The sequence below is a fragment of the Engystomops pustulosus genome, chromosome 6, assembly GCF_040894005.1.
Source record: "Engystomops pustulosus chromosome 6, aEngPut4.maternal, whole genome shotgun sequence".
NCBI lineage: Eukaryota > Metazoa > Chordata > Amphibia > Anura > Leptodactylidae > Engystomops > Engystomops pustulosus.
Window position 1 is genome coordinate 148,434,447 of NC_092416.1, and position 25,365 is coordinate 148,459,811.

General features: G+C 42.8%; 1 protein-coding gene across 2 annotated transcripts in view; it reads right to left on the bottom strand.

Moving 5' to 3' along the window:
- Positions 1–5,310: 5,310 nt before the first annotated feature.
- The window catches only part of STAT3 (signal transducer and activator of transcription 3), a 41,463-nt gene continuing 21,408 nt past the window's right edge, over positions 5,311–25,365 (bottom strand). For both annotated transcript variants that reach the window (XM_072111717.1, XM_072111719.1), the window contains exons 4-24: positions 23,252–23,350; positions 22,786–22,881; positions 22,617–22,698; positions 21,819–21,913; positions 19,394–19,545; positions 19,000–19,158; positions 15,809–15,901; positions 15,623–15,682; positions 14,817–14,846; positions 14,369–14,462; positions 14,116–14,163; positions 12,199–12,282; positions 10,686–10,784; positions 9,263–9,398; positions 9,127–9,179; positions 8,952–9,046; positions 8,505–8,644; positions 8,205–8,420; positions 7,950–7,992; positions 6,554–6,660; positions 5,311–6,458 (exon numbers count right to left, since the gene is read on the bottom strand). In XM_072111717.1, the coding sequence (XP_071967818.1) occupies positions 6,403–6,458; positions 6,554–6,660; positions 7,950–7,992; positions 8,205–8,420; positions 8,505–8,644; positions 8,952–9,046; positions 9,127–9,179; positions 9,263–9,398; positions 10,686–10,784; positions 12,199–12,282; positions 14,116–14,163; positions 14,369–14,462; positions 14,817–14,846; positions 15,623–15,682; positions 15,809–15,901; positions 19,000–19,158; positions 19,394–19,545; positions 21,819–21,913; positions 22,617–22,698; positions 22,786–22,881; positions 23,252–23,350 (2,037 nt within the window). In that variant the 3' untranslated portion in view covers positions 5,311–6,402. The remainder of the gene's footprint in view (positions 6,459–6,553; positions 6,661–7,949; positions 7,993–8,204; positions 8,421–8,504; positions 8,645–8,951; positions 9,047–9,126; positions 9,180–9,262; positions 9,399–10,685; positions 10,785–12,198; positions 12,283–14,115; positions 14,164–14,368; positions 14,463–14,816; positions 14,847–15,622; positions 15,683–15,808; positions 15,902–18,999; positions 19,159–19,393; positions 19,546–21,818; positions 21,914–22,616; positions 22,699–22,785; positions 22,882–23,251; positions 23,351–25,365) is intronic.

A 25,365-nucleotide genomic window follows, 5' to 3' on the forward strand; every position in this document is an offset into this window, starting at 1 on the left:
AGGAGGCTGGAAGACAGGAGGAAGCTGGAAGACAGGAGGAGGCTGGGGGACAGGAGGCTACAGGAGGAGTCTGGGGGACAGGAGGCTACAGGAGGAGGCTGGGGGACAGGACTCTACAGGAGGAGGCTGGGGGACAGGAGGCCAAAGGAGAAGATTTGAAGAATGGAGGCTACAGAACGAGGCTGGGGGACAGGAGGCTACAGGATGCTGGGGGACAGGACTCTACAGGAGGAGGCTGGGGGACAGGAGGCTACAGGAGGAGATTTGAAGAATGGAGGCTACAGAACAAGGCTGGAGGACAGGAGGCTACAATATGAGGATAGAAATAGGCCACACCATGTGAGGAGGGGAGATCTAGCAGTACAGATAGTATCATGAATAACTTTTAGGAGATAAAAAGTAGAAAACCAAAGGTAGCTTCCATATGTCTTGCACTGTGGAGAGGCTTCCGTCTGTACATTTCGCCATAAAGCCATGACTGGTGGAGGCTGCAGTGATAGGTGACTTTGTGTTACTTTCTTTTATCTCCCTACTGCACCTCAGCCACAGTGATCTTGGGGTTCTTCTTTACCTGTCACCAAGGCTCTTCTCCCACGATTGCTTAGTCTGGCTGGACGACCAGGACGGGGAAGAGTTGTAGTCACAAATTTCTTCCATTTAAGGATTATAGAGGCCACTGTGCTCTTTGGAACCTTGAGAGCTGCATAAATTCTTTTGTAACCTTGCGTCTTGCCGCAATTCGGTCTCTGAGCTCCTTCGGCAGTTCCTTAAAACTCATGATTCTTATGTACTGTGACATGCACTGTGAGGTCTTATATAGACAGGTGTGTGCCTTTCCTAATCAAGTCCAATCCGTTTAATTAAACACAGCTGAACACAGAAGAAAATGGACAGCATGTTAAATACGAGTTACAGCAGAGGATCTGAATACTTAGAACCATGTGATATTTCAGTTTTTCTTTAATAAATTAGCAAAAATATCAGATGATGTCAAGATGAGCTGCAGAGTGTATATTAATCAGCAAAAACATTTATGGAGTTTGTTAGGGCTGCTTGCCCACAAACATGGTATTATAGTGATAGATGATGCAAGGATCCCCTTCTTCCCCAGAAAAAGAGCAGCGTTGATCTGTAATTATGGCAACAATAGGGAACTAGGGACTTCTTTTTGGGATCTATTATATGTTGGCTCCACATCTACTAAAAACTATTTTACTGGGATATTTTGAGACACAGAGGGAAAGGAAAGAATGAGAGTATAAATATTTGCAGAGATTCAACACCTTACAAAATGGTCTTAACATTCATGCAGCTTCATGACCTCCTATCTCTGACCTAGGGGGCCACAAGCAGATAAGAGCCAGGGCTCTTGTGTCTCTCCTCACAGGTTTTAGTGTGTTTATTGCTGTCCTGTAGTAAATAAGATGTCCCTGTATCAATCTGTTGTTTTTAAGTTTTTTTTTTTTAAATATCCTTTGATGATCACTGCCTCGTGTGTATAAAATGCTGTGAATTTTCAGTTTCATGCAACATCATGTCTGATGAAGAGAACTAGTATTCTCAAAAACTCACCAGGAAATATACTTAGTTAGCCATAAGAAGGTATCGCCTGATATCTTCACTCTTCATCGCTAAGAGTACAAATCTACACTACTAAAACCAAAACCTTGCATTCCAGCACAAATATAGTCATATCCACAATGGGGGAGGTGTAAATATTTGTTTTTGTTGCAGTCACTGTATCTGAGCACTTTGCCATCAATTAATCTTCTGAAGTAATCTAAAAAGCCGTAAGAGTGGCCGCCTATTCAACAGCTAAAGTTCGGGTAAAAGTAGGTCATGCAACAGGACAGAAAGTTATTTATTTAATTTTTTTAATTATCCCACTGTTGGCCACTAGAGGGAGCTGGAACTGTGTACTTAGACTATAAATATCTGATGTAAATACTTTTGTGTAAAAACTACAAAAGTTCTTAAGAAATGATACATTTATTGGCTAACCAGAAAAATGATATTTGGTGCAAGCTTTCAGGGCACACAGGCCCCTTCTTCAGGCATGGATACAAATGAAGCACTGAGACAAAAACACAATATTTGAGGGATGTTACAACAAAATAATTAGTACATATGGTGAGACTCTATTAAGATAAGCTGGGGCAATAAAACTAGAGGTTATGTTACACAGAGAAGGGTGATGGGCAGGGGGTGGGGGGCTAGGATGGCAGTGGTCTGGAGTTAGTCTCTTGTGGGGATTGAAGCGAGTCCATGTAATGGGCCATAAACCCAGGTGTAATATTGAGGCCTTGTGTCAGTGACTGGAAGGTCATCATCAGTTTGAACTCCCAGGTTTTCCTTTCTCTGTTGTCCTTAAAGTCACCTTTCAGTATTAGGACCTTTAAATCCTCCACGCTGTGGCCTGGTCCAGAAAAGTGTTTTCCCACAGGTGTGTCCATCCCCTCACTTATGGTGTGTCTGTGAGAATTCATCCTCCTCTGAAGTTTTTGTTGGGTCTCCCCAATGTATATATTATTTGTGTGACACCTCATGCACAGTATCATGTACACAACATTGGAGGATCTACAGGAGAATGTGCCTGGGATTTTATATTCCTGTTGTGTGTTGGGGATGTGGACTGTGCTTGATGATAGAACATGGGCACAAGTCTTGCATCTTTTGTTATGGCAGGGAAAAGTGCCCGTCTGTGTTGGTGGTGAGATGGCACTTCTTACCAGGAGATTCCTTATGTTTGGTGGCTGTTTGTAAGCAAGGAGGGGTAGGTCCGGGAATATGTCCTTTAGCCTGTTGTCCTTATGAAGAATGGCTTGGAGATCTTCTGCAATTTACTTTAAAATCTTCATTTGTGGGTTGTACATGATCACCAGGGGTACTCTGCACTTGTCCTCTTTCTGTTGGTATTCTAGCAGGCTGCTCCTTGGAACCCTTGTAGCTCTGTGGATCTGTCTATCTATAACCAGGGGGTGATACCCCTGTTGTAAGAATGTTCTTCTTAGTGATAGAAGGTGTTGTTCTCTATCCTCACTCTCTGAGCTGATCCAGATGTATCTCAGAGCTTGGCTGTAGACAATAGATTTCTTGATATGTTTTCTTGACATCCCCTGCAGGAAAACCTGGGAGTTCAAACTGATGATGACCTTCCAGTCACTGACACAAGGCCTCAATATTACACCTGGGTTTATGGCCCATTACATGGACTCGCTTCAATCCCCACAAGAGACTAACTCCAGACCCCTGCCATCCTAGCCCCCCACCCCCTGCCCATCACCCTTCTCTGTGTAACATAACCTCTAGTTTTATTGCCCCAGCTTATCTTAATAGAGTCTCACCATATGTACTAATTATTTTGTTGTAACATCCCTCAAATATTGTGTTTTTCTCTCAGTGCTTCATTTGTATCCATGCCTGAAGAAGGGGCCTGTGTGCCCTGAAAGCTTGCACCAAATATAATTTTTCTGGTTAGCCAATAAAGGTATCATTCCTTAAGCACTTTTGTAGTTTTTACACAAAAGTATTTACATCAGATTTTTGATTTTTCCTGGCTAACACGGTACGTCAACAATTTTCTCAACATACTAGACTATAAATAGTATGGATTGTGCATACAGTCATTTTTGTGCTTTCAAGAGAACAAGGACAGGACACTATCCCCCCTCCCCCAACCCTAGTAGAGATCATTGGTGTTTTGTAAGGTGCAATGATACATTGCACCAGTGATCAACTGTAGTAAATATAAAAAGAAATCTATCATATTTTCTCATAAGGGAAAAAAAAAATGACACCTCGCTACCATCGCAATCCAGAATGTTAAACCAGGGACACACTTACAGATCCAGGCACCACAAATGTGGTAATCTTCTTATATTTGTTATCCATGGCCTCCTTCCATCCAGAATCTTTCAAAATTATGCTAATGAGTCAGAAGGGCTCCTGGGATTGGGGGAGTTATCTCAGCCCCTTCGATGCTGTAGCTTCACAGGTTGTTACAGTGTCACTCTCTCCCTCCCTTTGCCCGATGTACTCTCATTACAGCAGAGGAAGTTTCTGCACAAAGTGGAAGCTGCAGCAAGGAGTGGCTCTGGTAACGCTTATGGCTCACTAGCTTAAGAAAATTACTTATATTTGTTATCTGTGGCCTCCTTCCTTCTAAAATCAACTTTTAAAATTAATGTAAATCAGCCAGAAGGACTCTAGGGGTGTTACCAGAGCCCCTGTGCTTCAGCTTCACAGGCTATCTCCTGCTCTACCCCCCCCCTAAAGTAATCTCACACAGTTGAAGGGGGAAGTGCTCCAGCACTGTGTAACAGCCTGAGAAGCTGCAGCAAGGTAAGGCTCAGGTACCTCTGTTGCTCGAAAAAAGCTCCAGTGTGTAAGAAGCTGAAACACTGCTGACACAAGGTGAATAAAGGTCTGGAGTGCTGCAATTTTCTTGGTATTTATACCTAGCGATCTAAGTGTGTGTATAAAAGAACAGCGTTTGGGTAGTATTTGATGTTGCAGCCCCAAAGTTCATCTGTCTTGTTAATGTTATTTGTGTGAATCAGTCCCCTCCAATGACTGGGCTGGAGGGGAATGTGATGATGGGTAAGAAAAAACACTGTATGACACAAGGAACAAACATAAGATGCCTGTGCACCATCCCCTTTGTCAAGCAATAGACATGACACACTGGATTTGGGCCTATAAATTGTTCTTAAATACCAGTAATTGGAAAGCCCTTTATCCCCTATGGGGATGTAAATATGTGATCGCAGGACCGACTTTTGACCCCTGTTCTGGCAATTATGACTGTGCCCTGAGGAACCAATGCTACAATTTTGTAATATACTGAAATTTCATGGACAGCGTACATTTAGCGGAGGCAGGGGATGGATTCAGTACTGTAGCATATGTTCCCCATAGAGCTACTATGGCCTCTGCTGAATGTACACATTGATCAGTAGGATGCAAAAAAAAAAATACAAAAAAGGAAACAGTCATTTCAGGCTAAAAACTATAATAGCATTTACTGTATCACGATGCCCAAATTGCCATTTTTTGAACACAACAAAAATGATATTAAACACAATCAAAAAAGCTTTCTGAACCCCACATGTGAATAAACAAAAATTACAGGTAAAAAAAAAAAAAATTCTTAAATGGTATGGCGCTTGAAAGGCGATGATGGAAAAGGTTTTTTCCCCAAAAAGATTTCATGAAGTAAATGCAGGTTATTTAGGGGAAAAAAAAACCTATAAATTTGCGATTGCTGCGTATTGACCCAGAGTAAAAAGGTTTGATATTTAGGTTCAACAATAAATGCAGAACATTTTTATTGGGAAAAAAAAAAGTGTCATATGTGTGATCTTTTTCAAAAATAAGGCAAATATGGGTTAATAAAAGTTGATCAGTAGGACATATGAAACACATTTCGTCCCAAAGAACAAAAACAAGACCATGGCCATGTCCTACAGCCCCAGAGAAGTAAATGGAGTGCAGTGCTACATTCCTAGGGGGAAATACAACAAAGGATCTTGTGATCATCGAGCGACCCTCCGCGTGGTCAGACACTTTTTTTTCCTATTCACAGGATACAGTACAAGTGACTTTACACCTGAATGTATAATGGTGCCCTATAAAACCAAACCCACATTACTTAGAAGAAGAAGAGACCACAAGAGATTATTGTCTTTTACACATCTTTAAAAATGCAAAAAATTGCCAAGCATTACCTAATACATGCGTAAAAACTTTATTTAACATGACCTTAAAAAGTTTAAAAAAAAAAAAAAGTAGGGATTGCACTTTTACTATTTCATAAATATACCAGGATTCAAAGGACTATACAGAGACTGTATGGAGATAGACTTTTAGTCTTGCATACACACTATGTCCATCAGGGAAATACTTATAGTTAAAATAAAAAAAATTATGTAACATAATAAATGCAGTCATAAAAGATTACTGACGCCCCCCTCTATTCTTCATAGTGGCCAATGACATTAATGTTATATGACTTTACATATGGAGAAAACACTTGGATAATAGACTGAAGTCGCCGTGGAGGCAGCCAGGGACATCTCAGGGTTGATTGAGCATCTTTGGTCAGTTATAGATTTACATGTGGATAATGTGGGATCACGGTGACCTAAATCTTTGCCAAAATGGACTCTTCTGCCAGTCGTCTGGAAAAAGTTCTTTGGCAAAATACGAGCATATGGTGAGGGAAAGAGAAATAACCCTATAAACCGTTACTGCGCCGGCAACTACCTGGCGCTTATCGTACACTCCAAAACCGATCGGAAGTGAGCGGGCACTTGCAGAACATCCAAGAGAAGGCCCCGCACAGACGAGAAGTGTATACCCAGATATATGCCGCACGTCATACCCCTCAGGTGGACACAATATTCACATGGGGGAAGATGCGCATTCAGATGCCAGCTCCATGTCGAATGTTACACTCTCTGTGAATAAAAGAAGAAGTGTCAATCGTTTCCTAGTGCTCGGCTCCGACATATTTCTCCAAAATACACTATGATCGGTGAACTGCGGCACCTACCAAATGGATTTCCTGCGCTGGCGTCAGATCCATCTCCTGGAAACTGCATCAAAGTGTCCAAGGTGCGAGGAGACATGGGCAGGTCTATAGTGTTACTACAGGTTGTCCTATAGATGCAAACGTTACATGTGAGCTTCATTCTTTATCCAAAAATGTATTCCTGGAAACTCTTCCCCATTCCCTTTATTAAAAAACAGGCTAAACAGATCAGATAGAGTACAACGGGTACACGAAAGCAGGTGCACATGAACGCTGGGCCTCTCCGATTTCTATTGTGCACGTCTTGTGTCTCAACGCACTGAGTAGGTGCCGACTGTCCACAAGTTATACAACAGGCCTTATTGCTCGTCAGATTTGTGGCGCAGCCATCATTTCCTATGGACCAATGTCAGATGGGCCACAGGCAAAGGCACATTGCTTGCAGCCTGGACATTGCATAATGAAGCCTAAAAGTTATTAGGAGTTATTATAAAGTTGCCGTTCCCTGGATCAATCAATGGACGTTCCCACCCACCAAAAAAAAAAAAAAAACCCCTCAACCTCAGGGGTTAAAAAAGAAAATGGCAGCTGAATTTCAAAATTACCTTTAGTGTTCTGCCATGAGAAAAGCCCCCTCCAGGGAGGTCTACCAATGTTTTTTTAACATATAAAAGCTCAGCATAGCCAAGTGTGCATAAGGGGATGCGGTGGGGGTTTGGGCAGGAGAAACTTTTGGATGACTTTTTAAAGGAAACCTACCATTTCAAATGGTAGGTGTAAGCTGTAAACACCGAGCACCAGCTCAGGGTGAGCTGGTGCCGGTGCTTAGTTTCGTTAGTGTTAAAACCGCGGTATCGCGGTTTTAACACTTTTTAAACTTTATAGCAGAAACTGCTTCGGCGCTGCATGCGCACGATTGTGCGCGCGCCTACATAGGAAATGCCGCAGGCGTTGCGCGCGCACGGTCGCGCGCAGTGCCGAAGCAGCTTCTGCTATAAAGTTTAAAAAGTGTTAAAACCGCGGTTTTAACACTAACGAAACTAAGCACCGGCACCAGCTCACCCTGAGCTGGTGCTTGGTGTTTACAGCTTACACCTACCATTTGAAATGGTAGGTTTCCTTTAAGATAAGCATTCCTATATCTGTCTACATGGAATGTAACATCAATCCTGCCCATTATTTTACCTATATGATCTATATTCCACGTGATTACAGGGAGGTACTGAGTACCAAGCCCAAGGAGTATCAGGCTGTATTGTACATAGACTGACATCTCAAAATATACACAGACACAACATGATGAGCAACATGTGATGCTGGAGGATATTTTCCTGGACTTTACACATGTTATCCATGTCCAGCCTCCAATAGCCGCACAGCACATTAGATTTATTTTTTCTTGTTCCTCAATACTTACGGTGTAACACAAATAAACTTTGTCTTCAGATATGGGGCTGTGCCTGTGTGTAGGAAAAGAAAAGCAGCTGTAATAAAAAAAACTCTTATGGTGTATAACCATCTAAAAGACATTGATCAACCAGAGGGCTCCTTGATGGAAGCTTCTGCCACTTACAAGACAAATAGAACGATGCACTTTTTCTTCCACCAGAAATAACTGAAGGATAATATGAAAGACGGAGGTGAATTTAGTCTTACACAGAATAAGTACCACTACCTGGGTCACTGGGCTCAGGGTGTTCTTGGCTCTCCGGGCGGCAGTACTTGCTAAAGGCTTCTTCCTTGGGGATGTCGGGGTACAGATACACCAGAGGGGACACTAAGATGTTGGTGGCATCCATGATTTTATATCCCATGATGATTTCGGCAAATGACATGCTGTTGAGTTGCTGCTTAGTATATGGTTCTACGGACTGAATCTGGGTCTTTCCTGGGAGGGAAAACAAAATATCAGGATAGAGAAAAGGGAAGCAACTACTACATAATATGTGACGCCAATGCTTACTGTACTTACCATTGATGTCTTTCTCCACCCAGGTGAAGGTTATGCCACCCTCTTTGCTGCTTTCACTGAATCTCAGGAGGAATGTGCCGGGGGGTTTGGTGCTCAGGATTGCTCGCTCACGTTCTTTACTGATAAAGCCCATGATATACCTGTCGGCAAATCACATATAGCGTGTATTAAGAATTTGTTAAAAATGTGCAGAAAATAAAACATAAGGCATTGATGGAGGTAAACAATACAACTTGTATCACAAAACTATCCACCTACTGCTGGGGCTAATGGCAAAGAGAATTGTTATAGGGCGATTCACCAATTACTGCCCTGTCACTAGATTTACCTATGAATACACACACACACACATATATATATATATATACATACATACATACATACATACATACACACACACACACACACACACACACACACACACACACACACACGTGGGCACCTTACCCTTCATTCCAGAGTGCAAGAATGTACTTCTTAACAAGGTCAATAATATTATCCAGCCACACCCAGAATGAGAAACCTTTGCCGGCCATGTTTTCCTAAAATTAATAAAATGTAAGTGGATTGTGTGGACGGAGTGATGTATTCACACAATTGAGGTAATAGAAGAAGTAATTACCTTGCAGAACTTGGCCCAGGTTATTTGACAGCCTGAATAGTTTACTCCAGGACCTAAGGGGTAAAGCAGAATCACATATAAGACAAATGGATGAATTTTGGATGACCCCCCTACACCGGATTTGTTTTGAAAGTACCTAGAAGTTTCTCGGCCAGTGTGGTTAACTGCTCAATGCTGAGGCCGCGCTTTGTGGTGGATGAGAACTGCCAGCTGAGAACCTCGGCCACCTGATCCCATGTACCAATGGGAGGTTTTGTGAAAAAATTTACATTCTGAAAGAAAATGAATATGTATCCATTATATTCATTCTGTAGTTGGTTCACTGCTTCTGTTAATGGGGTATGCCCATGAAAGAAAGTTCCCAAATTATAACCCTGTAGTGATGTTTACACAAACATTTTTAACCCCTTACTTTACAATGTTACTCAGTTTTATTGATTTTTAAGCTCCTATAACTCCCTAGGCTGCTCAGTGCAAAACTTCAGAGTGTGGACGGGACACTCTCTAAGCAGACACTTCATGATTCCTCTAGTGCTGCGAGATGCTGACAATGCACTTAGATTATCAGGTTAAAGGTTTTATTTAGCTTCTGAACCTCCCACTAGTATCTGACACATAGAAAATGAGATGATGAGATCCATAAGATGGATATAACACATTATTACACTCTTAACTCCACCATAACACACACTGTCAGCTCTACTAATACTCCTGCTATAAAGACCTTCTCTTGCCTGTAACTTGCGCAGCAAGCCTGTGTATGCTGCTGCTTGCAGGAAAGAAGTGTCTGTGTGTGAGCTTGGCCATTTATGGTCGGATCATGGAGCAACCACAAATGTGTACACCAGGACTTATTTGGAATTATGTCTGTGAACTGCTGTATTTTTGGTAAGAACAATGCAATGCAACGTGTTCTTTTGTTATCCTGAGTATATTTAAGAATCTTGTCTAAAGTGGGAATTAAAAGGGGTTAACCTAATGTAAAGTGAAGCCTCCTTTCTTACCTCATCAGTCAGACATTCCTGCCCATAAAATGACCGCAGATGGAGGGTCATGTGATCTCTATCTGTCCATGAGCAATCGCCCTTCCAGGACCTTATGATAGTATTGATAAATATAAGATCAAGGTCCTGGCTCATCGATTGTTCATGGACAGATAGAGATCACATGACCCATTTGTCGCCATTTTATGGACAGGAATGTCTGGCTGATGAGGTAAAAAAAAAAAAGAGAGGAGGCTTCACTTTACATATCAAGAAAGCAGAACAGAACCTATTATTAGATGTATATTGGTAAATTACTTAATATCCTGTCTCCCCACACATTACAAAATACATGAGGTAAAGCGGCCAACCCCTTTAAGCTACCTTTCCACAAATGTTATGCTGACACATTTCTGTATTTTCCATAGACTTTATATACCCCTGACAGTGTTACAACTATAATTTAAAGAGCACCAATTTAGTTCAACAATGTCGGCTTGTAGTGTCCCATTATCTGCACTCCTCTACCAAGGGCAAGGTCATTCAAATATGGTATCTGCCGTAGCCGGATCTTACCTTTGGGTTGTTGGTGAGCATGTTGTACCACAGAATTGATGCCCAGGCATTGGGCATTTGACATATGTTTGATATCACGACGACAGGAAGCGAATGGGTCTGCACATACAAGAAACAATTAATGACAGGTGTTACATCAGGCAGGATGACAACCCTTGTAATGAGAGAACTGCTGAAGTCCACCACAATATGAGTGGTTGTCTGATCTAGGCGACATATTGTGCCTGCAGACAATACAGAATAGGACCACACTGGTCTGAGTGAAATAGAGGGTGCTTGACACCAGTGATTTTCAACCAGTGTGCCGCTACACATGGTTGGGTGTGCCACGGGGAAAGTTCCCCAAACTATGGTGCCCCCTATGTTTCGTTTCCCGGCAATGCGCAGCGATGCACAGTCACGGCTTCTTACAATGTAGGTGACGTGTACAATAACACATGCTGACTATATGAGCTTTTGCCTGAGTATATGACCTGTTGACCTTTTGCCAGAGTATATGACTTTTAGTACTCCAGCAGTATACTGCATATAACAATGAGAAATGTAAAATGGGAAATACTATAGTCATGAGGCTGGAGTATTACAAGTACCAGCTCATATGCTGAGTATATGAGCTGGCACTTGTACTCTGGCCTCATGGCCATAGTACTTCTCATTGTACTCCTTTATTTTGCAGTATATGAGCCACATAATAATCAGCACCATATACTAAAAACAGGGAGAAACTGAGAAGTGTTGAGGAAGAGCTTCGTGTGTGTCTTTCCACCATTCCTACCAGGATATCCCTTTTGTGTTTATCGAAGCAGGCCCAGGGTTCACACTGAGTGAGTAAAATAAATGTAGAATCTATATTATTAACTATATGTATAATATGACTGTTTTAGTGTCATTTTGGGCTATTTTGGTTGGTGGTGTGCCCCAGGATTTTCTAAGTATAAAAAGTGTGCCGCGGCTCAAAAAAGGTTGAAAATCACTGCTTTACACAACCCATTAAAATTGATAATGTAAACTTTAATTGCTATCCCTTTATCCCATGGACAAGGTATAACTATCTAAAAGGTGGAGAAGGGGCCCAACCACATAACAAGAACACGGGTCCAGTCCCTCATAACTAATGGAGCGGCAGTGTGAAGACTATGTGAATATCTATGGTACTGCTAAAAAAAATGAGGGTGCAGTAGTTGGAAAAGCATCAGACTTAGCCAATTCAGACATTGAATAGAGCGGCAGGGCATATGTTTGACCCCAAGACGGATCCATAGTTTCTTGGTTGGTGGTGTCCCAGCAGAATGACCCCCACTGATCAGATTATTATCCCCCTAGCCCCTCAATAAAGAATTTTAATCAACCTTTGGCCAAACCCTTATAACAAATGCAGCATGTAACCCGCTCTAACAAATCAGGAAGTGCGACCTTCCTGAGACACAAGTGCAATGAGGAAACTCTGTGTCATCAGATTAAGAGGAACTGGGCGCTGCACAAAATTCTTCGTAAACACTGAGAGATTTCTTACCTCAAGGTCGATTTTTAAGCCTTGGTGATAAACTTCAGTCTCGAATGTGATTAAGTGTAGTTCTTCTGTGACAATAAGTGATGCCTAAATATAAAATTACACAAAAAATGTTCTTAGTTTAACTTAACGGGAATCTACCACCAGAATGAAAGACAACTATGGAGACTGGAGCCCCTCAGGAGACACCATTAACACCTATGGAGACTGGAGCCCCTCAGGCTCATTTGCATACAGTCTCATCCTGGTGGTAGATGCCCTTTAAACATCTATATAGGCATGTCCTTGTAACATACTCCAGGAGCATAGAGGCAGGTGTGTATGTTTCCTTCACTTAGGGTTAGGGAGATGCAGGTATGATGGACTTTCAGTAATTGCAATAGTGATGCACACAATTTTTGGTGAAAATCTTCCATTCACATACCATTTTTAGTTTCCCTTATGCTCTCCTAATTTGGAAAGCCCCAATGAAGAGTGAACTCAACCTAAGATTTGCTATGCTGGTGTCTGGTTGCTGCAGATTTACCTATTATATTTACTGTGGGTTTAATACTTTTAGTAACGAGTACACTGTGCAAAACACTCTCAGGCGATTGCTACATTCACATAACCGTGTGCCCGCCGTACCATAGCACGGCGGGCACACATCGGCACCCGGGAGAGCCCCCCCCCCTCCATAGAGAAACATGGCGCGTGGTGCCATATTACGGGGTAAGATTTTTTTTTTTGTAAGTCTCCCCCATATTCTGTATAGCGCTGTGGATGGTGCTATAGAAATAAAGATTAATTATTATTTATGGTGTTAGAATAATATCTGGCCTTTGTCTCTCTTGATGTTAGTGAAGGGCTTATTATTTTCGCAGCTGATGTAGCTATTCTCCTGTGACGACACATTGCTGAAACTGGATCTCAGCACAGAAGGAGGCAGGTTCTGTATAGTGTTACTGCTAGTCTTGTTTTATAGCCATGCAGACTTGAAGTAAAATAATTCATTAGTGAAAACCCTTTCAGGCCTAAAGAAGAAATCATAGGGAAAAAGTCCTTAATTTTCTGGTCACAGCCAATCCATTTTGTAAATTGGCCACTTTTATCAAGGGTTTTATATTGACATTATCATGGCTAGCAAGTCAAAAAGATGAGACCCAAATTGTGCCATGTATATGATCTGCAACAAACAAACAAAGAAGCACTCTGGCTCCTCCCCCATCGTGAGGTCACCACAGGTCCTGTACACAGGTCCTCTTAAGCATATGTTTAATGTGTGTAATGACATGGTACAGAGCTGAAGCTCCCTCATGTGACCCAACAGTGGAGCACAAAGGGTGCAGTGACATGTAGCGCAATGGGGGCATGCCTCGGCCCGAACACATCTGCAGTGAAACGCATGCGATTGATCGCATGCGTTTTACTGGAAACGCTAATCAGATTGGGCTGAGCCACGGCCCCTGCACTAGCGCAGTACTCTTTTCCCAGTATAGTTTTCAGAATTTCCTAAAATGTGTAAAAGTGCAGTCACACGTACCCCTAGCGCTGCGTTTATAAATGCAGCGCTAGAGTACAAGGGAGAGCCTTGGTCCGATCATGCATGCGTTTCTATGGAAATGCAAGGGATCGGTAACCAGAACCCGGTGTCTTGCATTGTTTTAATGCAAGACACCGGGTTGTGGTTACCATTAGCATGCATTTCCATAGAAATGCATACGCCATCGGGCAGAGGCCCTTCCCAGTAAACGGACCGCTAGAGGTACATGTGACCGCACCCTAAAAAGAAGAAATATCCCTCTATATCAGTGAATATAAAGAATTCACATTAGTAAAAGGGGAAAAAAAATGGTTGATCTGAAGCTGATACATTTCTTTCAAGACAGTTGTAATAAATCATTGCACATTCATTATGGAAGATAACCTACATATACTTACATCACAGTTAGCCCGGCCACCATTGCCACATCTCTGCTCTCTTAAGGTCTGAAAGAAACAGGAATTTAATTAATCATTGAAAGAGATGTAAACTGATATCTACTAACACTCGTATCAAAGGAGTAGCATCAGCTGTATTAAAAGTAAAAACCTCCTTGTTGCATTGTCAGTATAGAGCGTGTAAGGACAACATGCACTATAGAAAGCACTAAAGCCTGAATGTAAGTGCAGCTGCCATCATTCCGGGCCTTACCAAGTGCTTGAATTCAGCAGATAGGCTCCCATTGTTCGACTCCTCCATATTCATCACTTTTGTGTTTGTTCCAAGGATATTAAACTTGCGGGAACTAAGAAAAAGCAAAAAGGCTTAATAATGACAACTTAGCAGATATGAAAAATATGGCTTCATTCTTATAACAAAAGCTCCACACCTGACCGTGGGTAGTGCGTGGTACCACAGATGAGCTCTATAGAACTTAACAGAGCTTACTCGCAATATCACCCACCACCCATGGTCGGGAGCGGAGCCGTTTTTGGTAGAAAGCAGCCTAGTTTTTCAAGGTGCACCCAAAACAGCAAGGCCTCATGAAAAGCCCAAAGATTACAAATGTGTTCACAGAATTGCCTGTTCATTCAAAGAAGAAAGAATCATGTAATTTTTTAGCATGCAGTGTATAGAAAAATACAAATATGCTTCTTACCCTCTCAGGGCAGCAACGTCTCCAGAATCCCTATAAAATATAAAATAACAAAATGTTACACAAAACATAGGACATTCTACTTTATCTCAATAATTCATACTTAAGACTTTTAAAGGGGTTCTCAAGTGACACACATGTTAGGATAAGGGGCTAACTTGCTGATGGATGGGGGTCTCAATGATGGGAGCCCCACAGATCACAAGAAAAGGGGTCTGTTGTACCCAGTCAAACCCAGAGAGAGAGAGCAGCTGGTTGCACAGGCGCCAGCTGCTGCATTCATCTCTATGGCGCTGATGGAGATAACTGATCACTGTACTCGGCAATCTACTCCATAGAGGTGAATAGAGCAGCCGGCGCATGTGCAACCGGCTGCTCTTTTCATCTATGGGTATGACAGGGGTGCAATGGACCCGTTTCCGTGAACCATAGGGGTCCCATAACTGAAACCCCACCGATATCCTGTGCATAGGGGATAACTTGTATGTCAAGGAGAACCCCTTTAAGTGCATCCTTACTTTCCAGTTCACATATAGTGGTCATCAAATACCATTTAAACATGTGAACACTGTAAAGCAGTTTCAATTATTTAAAGCTCTGATACCAGAAGTTGGTGGTGTTTAGGTAGAAAGATTTCCAACCATAGATAGAAAGAGGAGACTACAATCCTGTCTCACCAGCCTCCCCTTCTATTAGCTAGGGATGAAAGTGTCATTATCTAATCTCTAATGCCAATTTTGATATTTTTTGATAACACGTCAGTTTTTATTGCTCTGAGGTACAGTCATTTTCTTACCCTAGTTACTTACTTATCAATGCAGACTTTGATTTTTAGCTGGTAATTCAGTTCAGGAAACTTGACGAGAAGCCTATAAACAAGGCAGGACACAATGTGAGCTAATCTCCAATACTACTACAAAAAATTGTATAGATCTTATTTTGTCTGCATTACTTCATGACGGTATACGCAGGCTTGCATTATTCATTGCCATTACCTGACTTTGGTAGTGAACTGTACTCCTGTCTTGATTACCAGGGGGCGGTCGGGGTGCATTGGCATGCATGGCTGTCTCTCCACTACAAAGGCGCTGGGTTGAAGAAAATAAAAGCATTAGATCTGACAACCAATTAAAAACAAAAAAAAGTTGGTAATTGTCATATTCACACTATATAATGCAATAAGATTATCCTGCCGACTGAAAAGGGAGACTAGGTGAAATAAATCACCCATAAGCGGTAGAGGCCAACATGAGGGCACAGACGTGTCATTCGAGGGCATATATATTTTTCATAATCCATGTGATGTCGGGTGACATCAAAGTGTAGACGAGATACTATTGACTAATGAAAATAATTCTTTATATAGCACCTACAGATTACGCAGCGCTGCAAAATTGGTCCCTGTTCCCAATGGGGCTCACAATCTAATCAACCTACCAGTATGTTTTTGGAGTGTGGGAGGAAACCGGAGGACCTGGAGGAAACCCACGCAAACACAGAGAGAACATACAAACTCTTTGCAGATGTTTACCTGGGTGGAAACCAGGACCCTAGCGCTGCAAGGCTGTAGTGCTACCCACTCAGCCACCGTGAAAGTTGTTAATCTGTATGTGGAACATGTGTCTGAAAGTAATTCTACTCTGGCCACACAGAAGTGATTGGGGGTCATTTACTAAAGGCCCGATTCGCGTTTTCCCGACGTGTTACGCGAATATTTCCGATTTGCGCCGATTGTACCTGAATTGCCCCGGGATTGTGGCGCACGCGATCGGATTGTGGCGCATCGGCGCCGGCATGCGCGCGACGGAAATCGGGGGGCGTGGCCGAACGAAAACCCGACGTATTCGGAAAAACCGCCGCATTTAAAAACCGAAAAAGTGTCGCTTGGGGAGCGCTTACCTTCACTTGGTCCGAGGTGGTGAATTCCGGCGCGATGAGATGAGTTTCAGCGCAGCAGCGCCACCTGGTGGACGGCGGAAGAACTACATTCATAAATCCCGGCCGGACCCGAATGCAGAGCAGAGAACGCGCCGCTGGATCGCGACTGGACCGGGTAAGTAAATGTGCCCCATTGTGTCCATATTAATGCACAAGCAAAGAGAATTTGGAGAGGACAGCCACTCCGCTGGACTCTTATTTTATTTCTTCTGCCCTTTGAGCTCAGGATTCATGGGAAGGACATTGCATAAAAGATGGAGGAAAAGACCAAGGACACTAAAAGCCAGGGAATTTACAAGGCTATAAATCTTCTAATACCATCAGAAATTACTGCCATCACTGCACATATCTATAGAACTGAGACATGACTCTAACATCGCTTTGCAGACACAATTCCTACTGGAAATTAAATTCTGACCATATAATCTGATGTGGTCTCAGCTGCTGCAATATCCTTCACTTATAAAGTCTAATAAAAGAACAACTACCCCCAATTAAATCACATCTACCATAAGGATGAAGGATTGTAAAGCAAGCACACTTACATGCTGGTGTGTGCCACCTATGGCATGATCCACTCTTCTTAAAGCTCCTTATGACCTTGTTTTTATGAAAAAAAAGACTTTTTAAATTATGCAAATGATCCTGATGGGCTCCAGGCTCAATTAACATCTATGGTGTCCAGTGCCCCGCAGGATCATTTCAATAATTTTTAAAGTCTTTTTTTCTTTCTTCAGATAAACAAGGAGCTAAAAGAAGAGCAGATCCTGCCAGACGGGCACTTACCTGCATGTAAGTGTGCTTGGTTTACAGTCCTGGATTCTATTGGTAGATTTCCTTTAAATGAAAAATAGAAAGGAGTAAAAAGGAAGCTCTGATCTTGTTGTCCACAGAAGTGACGGTTAGTGTTGCTTCACCAGTCGGCCTCCTCCTGGCTTTGTAAACTTCATCTTTTATATACATTACACTGTCATTGTGCAATATATACTTATTAAACTAAATACTGAATCATTGTGAAAACAAGAGCTATTTTTGGTAATTATGTAACTTATGTAAAACAAAAACTTGTGAAAACTGCTGGAGGAAACAAGTATAGTAGAAAGGTGTGATGAGTTCAGTGTTCAGGCAATGGGCTGTAGCAGGTTGTGTTAGATCTGTAGATTCAAAAAAGGTCCAAGGGGACCTCACTGAGACCCATCTGTCTAAAATATAACTTTTATTTCTCAGGTTAAAATGTAAATGTTGGGAGCTGATTATTAGTTAATTTTAGTGATATGCTACAGCACTGACTAAAAATCTACAAAGGAGTGGAGTGGATCATTCATACAAATACAGTCACCGGTATCAGACACTATTGAGTGTGAGTGTCATCCTGATGCTCTGAAGGAGACTAGTCTCCTATAAGTGTAACTGGGAGGCGTCTAGTGTGACTCTATTCAACTTAATAGCAATATGTGCTTGTCCAAAGCTACAGATTGCCTGTAGAGGGTAGGTAATGATAACCCACCTCCACAGTGGTGCCTAGCTATTAGTTCGAAGCCAGAAGCACCTAGTTGATAGAGATTCCCTATTTAGGGATATGTGAAGTGAACCACATTGCCATGTACTTCCCAGTGAGTATCACTGTGTCATGCATAGTCATGAAACACCATATCATTGAGCCTCAGGTCTTCTTATAACTAATATACTCAGTGACTGATGGTGCCACTGCCACTACCAATGCTAAATAAAATGCTGAACAATTATAGCCCAATTATAGGGGGGGGGGGCTATCTTTCCACCCTTGCCTTCGTTAGATCTGTAGATTCCTTATATAGGAGAAAGGACAGTGGATATGTTTTGGTCTTTTTGTATATCTTTTTGCGTATCATATGCAAGATCATACGAACAGTGAGGGATATAAATTATATGACGTGCATGATATTAGCTCTGCCCATCATGTTGTATATGGCAGCCTGCTGCGCTGGCAAGGAATTACTCTAATGCCAGCGTCTGTTCAGGCTGCCCGGGCGGTCGCGGGCTAAAGCATATTCACGGAACGCCCTGTGCTGACCCACTCCACCACAAGCTGTGCCCACTTCACGTCCCCTTGGAAGCGGACGTGGTGTAAAGGGGAAAATAATAGCAAACTCATGGAGGTTCAAGCTGTGTATTAGTGTACACATGTCCCCTAGTGTCTTCCGATACAAGATAGGAGACCAATCCATCACATAACCATTATTGCCCCCGGTCACATTTCGTCACGTACCTCTTCATGAGATTTCTAAATAACTCTACAATCCTCTCCTCTAGCATGGGGCGGTGCTGAATTATGGGGTCTCCCTTATAGGAAACTTTTTGCTGCAATTCCTCCAGCTTCTTAATCTGCTGACGGGTCTGTAATTGGGACTCAGCCAGAGAAGTTATCCTGCAAAAAACAAAAATAGGAAAACCAAGTCCACCAAGATGAGCACAGGAGGCCATGTACAAGGTAAAAAACTGTGTTCTGATAACACAGACATTATATAAAAACACATACAAATCCTCTGCCTAACCTGGCCATTACTAGAAAGTAAGTAAGCTACAGGAGAGAGCATGTCATTACATTCACTATTTTAATAAACTATAAGTTAGACTGAGGTACTTAGCCCCATGTTCCTTACCAGTTCTCCAATCGGTCAAGACAGATGTTTGGAGGTCCACCAATGCACGCAATCTGTTGTCTCCGCTTCCAGTCCGCCAGCTCCTCATCTGTTAGAGTCTTCTGGACATATTCCATGGCTGACAGGAGACCAGCAAGGTCGCTGATGATAGTCTGCCAGAAATAACATGGAAAACATTACATAGTACCAGCAAAAAGCAGCTTAGTAACATTTAGTAATTACCTCATAAAATTCGGTCTTAATAAAGAAAACTTTTTCTGTCTCTGCTTCAACTGGAGAAAGCTAAATGCTGAAAGTACAGGTTATCTGTAGTGTATTTAGAGACCTACATGGCCCCGCCAACCAAACGTCACACATGACACCAACCTCAAGCTCATCTGTTCAATACTACATGAGTGTACAGGATTGGCCATCATCAACACTAAAGCCCAAATCCATCTAGTTTCACATTTTGCAAGTTGAGTAAATTTTCCACCCGCCGATGTTGGGGGTAATGCTGTCTATCCCTTGTACCCTCCATGTAGTCGTGTCGCATGCATGAGTATTAGGTCTTGTCTTGTTTAAAGAGAACCCATCAGGCAGAGCCCCTAAACTAAATATATTTTCATAAACTGCCATTAGAAAGCATTGCCTCTATCCCTTCATTGTCGGTCTACATGCCTGTAAACTTAAAGAGGACCCGTCACCTAAATTTTCGGCACTAGGAGCTGCTTACTAGTTTAAGCAGCTCCTAGTGCTTGAACAAACGCCGCAGTGTTAGAGTGATCGCGTTACCAGAAACCTCCGGTAACACTATCTAACACTGCGGCGGGGTACAATGTAATCATCTTGCAAAGCGGTCCGATGTATTCATGAGGAGGTGGTCCGAGGCGCTGCCTCTTCCCGGACCGCCCCGCTCGCTCCATAGGCCGGCAGTGATTGCCGCGTGCTAGGCGGCAGTTACCGCCCTAGCCACGCCCCAAACCCGCCCCCTCATGAATACGTCGGACAGCTTTGCGAGCTGCCCGACAATTAGCTGCAGTGTTAGATAGCGTTACTGGAAACCTCCAGTAACGCTATCACTCTAAGGCTACATTCACACGACCGTATGGAGGACGTATATACGGCCGATACACGTCCTCCATAGAAGGCAATGGGCGCACGGCGCCCTACGGGAGCTGTACGGTGCAGCACACGTGCGGCACCATACCCGGGAAAAAGATAGTACCTGTCCTATCTTTACCCGTATTACGGCGCCGTGCGCCATTACTTCCTATGGAGAGGGGCGGGGGTGAGCTGCGCTCACCTCTTCCTCCTCTCCCCGTACACTGCCGTTGCCCGCTACGGTACGGGCGGGCAACGGCAGTGTGAATATAGCCAAACACTGCGGCGTTTGATCAAGCACTAGGAGCTGCTTACTTTAGTAAGCAGCTCCTAGTGCCGATAAATTGGGTGACAGGTCCCGTTTAAGCAATGAGGTCCTAAAGCTGTATGCAAATGACCTGTGAGACGTCCAATGAGTCATTATCATATTCAAGCTGTCCAGCTTATTCATGAGTGGGAGGCACAGCCACGCCCCCAGTGCTTGACTGACAGCCTGTATAACGATGTGAGGTATAATGGTGTACTGGCTCCTCCATGTGCCTCCTGGTGCTAATGAACGAATTGACTAGATAAAGGCTGGATGGATCTTTGTGAGCTGCTCTAACAGGTAGTGGTGACAGGACTAGTGACAGAGACCTGATGACAGGTGTCCTTTAAAGTTCTTGGCCTGGGTAATGTCCTTTCCAAATGCTGGGACACCGACCAATCACGGTCTTGTGATCAGTGGGGATCCCAGCAGTTAGATCACTGATCAGATTATGACTTCCTACCCTTTGTATAGGGCAGTGATGGCAAACCTTTTAGAGACCGAAAGCCAAAACTACAACAAAGACCTACTTATGTATCGCAAAGTGCCAACACAGAAATGTAATTTGTGATTTATACTCCCTTCTCAGTCACAGTTTTCATTGATACCAGCACTCTGAGGACACCGATAAAGCAGAAAATAGTCCCAGGTACAGCTGTCACTTTAAAATAGCTCTGTGCACAGCAAGTCCTGGGCTGTCTGGGACTGCAGGAAGATACCTGGAGTCATCTCTGGTGATGGCCTGAGTGCCCACAGAAAGGGCTCTGAGTGCCACCTCTGGCACTAGTGCCATAGGTTAGCCATCACTGGTATAGGGGGTTACACTTAGAGGTTTTTTTTATAAGGTGTTGAGGACCAGAAATTTAACCCTTTTAAAAACTTTGTGCCCCTGACATATAGTTCTAGATTTATACACAAGATCTATCAATATGTGAAGGCGACAGAGTGGATACACACATTTTTGCCTGAAATGTTTATTTCTTAAGTATCTTAAAATACTCTGCTGTCGAAGGTAAAGGATGAGGGAATAGTTACCCTTCGCAACTGGTCCAAGGCAGTCAACATCTGCTCCAGCTGCTGCATCTTTTGCCGGGTCACTGCCTGGTTGTTACCATTCAGATCTGAAAGGTCTGTGATGCAAGAGTAAGAACAATGGTTAAGATGGCATGCCTTCTGAAAAACATTACAGGTGCTGTACAAGTATATAAATATAGGAAAGCTAGAGTTTACAGCTCTATTTGTCATGCTGAGTTACAGCGTTATACACACATTATGCTGGCAGCACACAAACATGGAAACTGACCTGTACTAAGGTCCAGTAAGAGTCCTTGCAACTTAGAGAAACATAATGCAAGGACTCAAACTCTGACGGCTGAACTGCAGCACCCGTAACGTAAGAATGTGTTCAGTCTGTTGGATCAGACCAACATACGGTCCAGGGGCTAAACAAATCAGTGTTGAGCTGGCCTTAGGCCTTGTGCACATGAAGAATGTGTTTGGCTGAAGAAGTCGTACAGCATGCTCCATCTTTTTCCCGGCAACAGCGGATCCCACACGTGTGCGCTCACTGCGATATGTCAGATGTATGAATGGTATATACATCCGTGTGCATGTGCCTTAGACTCATACTAGCTGTATACGCCATTTTCTATGAAATGCAACAGGTTATATGTGCAATTTCCTAATCTTCCTCCAATGGAAATGTTGCATGGGTGAAAGATTAGGCTTTTGTAACTTCCATATGTCCAATTGAAGGAAAATTCAAGCTGCAGCAAGATGCCATTAGCAAGCCAGGTAATCGAGAATATGCATAAACAAACGCCATTCACTCACCACTTTGGCTTTTTAAAGTCTTGTAGTTGAAATCAAAGTCGTCCTGAAGATTCTCCACCACTTTCATTTTCTGTTCAAGATCCTGGGGGAGAAAAAGAGGTGCATGGATTCCCAGGAAATGTCGCTTTATGCTTTGATCAAGGCATGAAACCAACTACACATCCAGTACCTGGACTTTTTTCCTCACGTCCTGCAGGTGCTGCTCCAACATCTGCTGCTTCTCTGTCACAACACTTGCAGTAGGGTGTGACGCTGGTCCTCCTTGCTGGAAGAGGATCATTTATTTGGATCAAGGACACAAGTTTATTTTTTTATTAACTGAATAAGGTGTATAAGCCATCAAGCCCCTTGTCTTTGTCTATGATGATTTCACTTATATACTTAATATAAAATGTATGTGTAGGCGGCAAAGCGAAAGCATCCACAGTATATCAGATTCCTCTATAGACAATGGCAGTAGTGTCTCTATGGCAGCAATGATATCAGGTTATAAGTCAGATAATAGGAACAGCAGTCACTGTTGTGTGATTTTTACCCATCCATTTCTAAGGGTCACATAATATTGAACAATGTAATAAAGAAGTGACTGATAACATGGCGCTGCCGACACAAACAATTCTGCCCTCAATACAAACCTGAGCTGCTGCGGCTGCAGTCTGCAGAAGCCTCCCCTCCTCCCACAGGCATCTGGCTACGATACGTGCAATTTCCATTGGCTTTTCCAGGTATCTGCTCTGTAAAGACAAATACCAGAAAAAATTTAAGTAAATGTATTTAAAACAAGACAAAGACAAAAAGCTTCTTATACATCATGGAAAATGACTGGTGTCCATCTCCCAGCAATTGTCTGGATCAGTGCTGTAACTTGAATCTGCAGGGCCCCAGTGCAAAGTCTGTGCCAGGCCCCCTGACTATAATGTATGTTTAATAGTAATAGCCTTCTCATATTGGAAAGTGACACCTTATGGGCCCCCTAAACCTCCTGGGCCCAGTTGCAATCGCACCCTCTGCACCCCCTCAAGTTACGCCCCTGGTCTGGATGAAGGGGGCAATGGCAATATTTAAAGTGAATCTGTCACAAGGATTTCGTCCCATAAGCCATCACCACTCAGTTACTCCGGAAAGAGACAGAATCACAATGAAGTCCTTCCATATTCTAGTAGATTTTTAAGTCGGCAGCACAAGAATACATTCTGCCCACGGAAACGGACCAGTATGTAGGTCCGATTGCAGAGGACGGGAGTCCTTGCATCATACAGAAATGCAAGGACTCCCTTTATGCTAGCCGAACTGCAGCCTCCGAGTATTTTCACTTCTTACAGTTTGGCTTAGCAGACAGGGAGTCCTTGTGTTGTGTTTCTGTAAGATGCAAGGACTCCAGTCTTGTGTTTATTCCGCGGGATTGGACCAACAAACGGGTTCATTTCTATTGGCTAAACATGTTCACATGCTGGTGGCCTTGCAAAGAATAAGAGCAGTATATTAAAATGAACAATGTATGTTGATGACATGAGGAGTCACTACATGTAAACAATGTAAAACACATGGAGCTCGTACCCGATTGCAGGCGTTTTGTGTTTAAAGGGGTTTTCCCACAAACAAGTTAGGCCCTATCCTGTGGAGATCATGCGGTGATTGGTGGGGGTCCCAATCATCAGCAAGTTAGGACCTATGCACAGGAGAAGGCCTAACTTGTTTTGTGGATAAACCCCTTCAAACAAATGTAATTGGGAGAAACTCCTCCAATCTGCGTTTTGAAGCCCAATCCAAGCACAAAATGCGAATGTGGCCTCAAAAGGACAAATAGGCAGCTGTGTGTCATTCACAGCTACAGCTTTATACATATATACCACAGCTGCGATTAGGTTGTCTGCATCAGCGGCCAAAAGGGTTATGAGTTATTCATCTGCACTGGGAGAGAATAAAAGCTACGAGGACAAACACAGGGAGGGGCAAGAATGGAAAATACATGGCACGGCTTGTCTATAGCCGGGAGCTCGCACACATTCTCCAGTGTTAGTTCCCATCTATTACACTGGAAGTGTTTGCTTTGGGCTGTGCGAGACCCTCTGTCCACATTGTAACGGCCAGGAATTTATGGCTCTGCAGGAGTCGCTGGCTCAGGTTCAGCGAAGATGTGCAGAAATAACACTGCAGTAAGGAAGGGAGAGGAGGAGAAGAAGGAGGAGGATGAAATGTTAAACGCATTTACTACCCAGCGACTTATCAATACCCTATACTGGGAGCAAGAACAAACAAAAAACTTTTTGAAACGGTAGCTTCACTTTTCAAAGATATTGACCTGTAATGATGGAATCTTTGACAAATTGTTTTGTTAAATATTAAATTATACAATCAGAAAGATAATTTCTCAGTATAAATAAAAACAGACATGGTGAAAATGGGCAATAGCGTTCAGCTACATCAGAACTACAATCTTTTGGATTTAGAATAAGAATAATTTGGTTTTGATTTTTTTGCCCAACCTTTCTAGGCAATCACTGTAAACAAACAATTTCTGTAACTCTCAGGGTATGTTCACATGGGGCGTTTTGGGGATCCATTTTTAAATGCATCAATTTTACTACTTTGAAAGAGTTTTTTTTAAATTGCTGCAAGTGCAGCTGTATAAAACATAGTTACAGCGGCATACACTTCCAGCAATGAAGAAAAACGCTTTTAAAGCAGCTAAATGCAAGGTACAATGTAAAATGGATGTGTTCTGACACATGCCTTTAAAAAGGTTTCC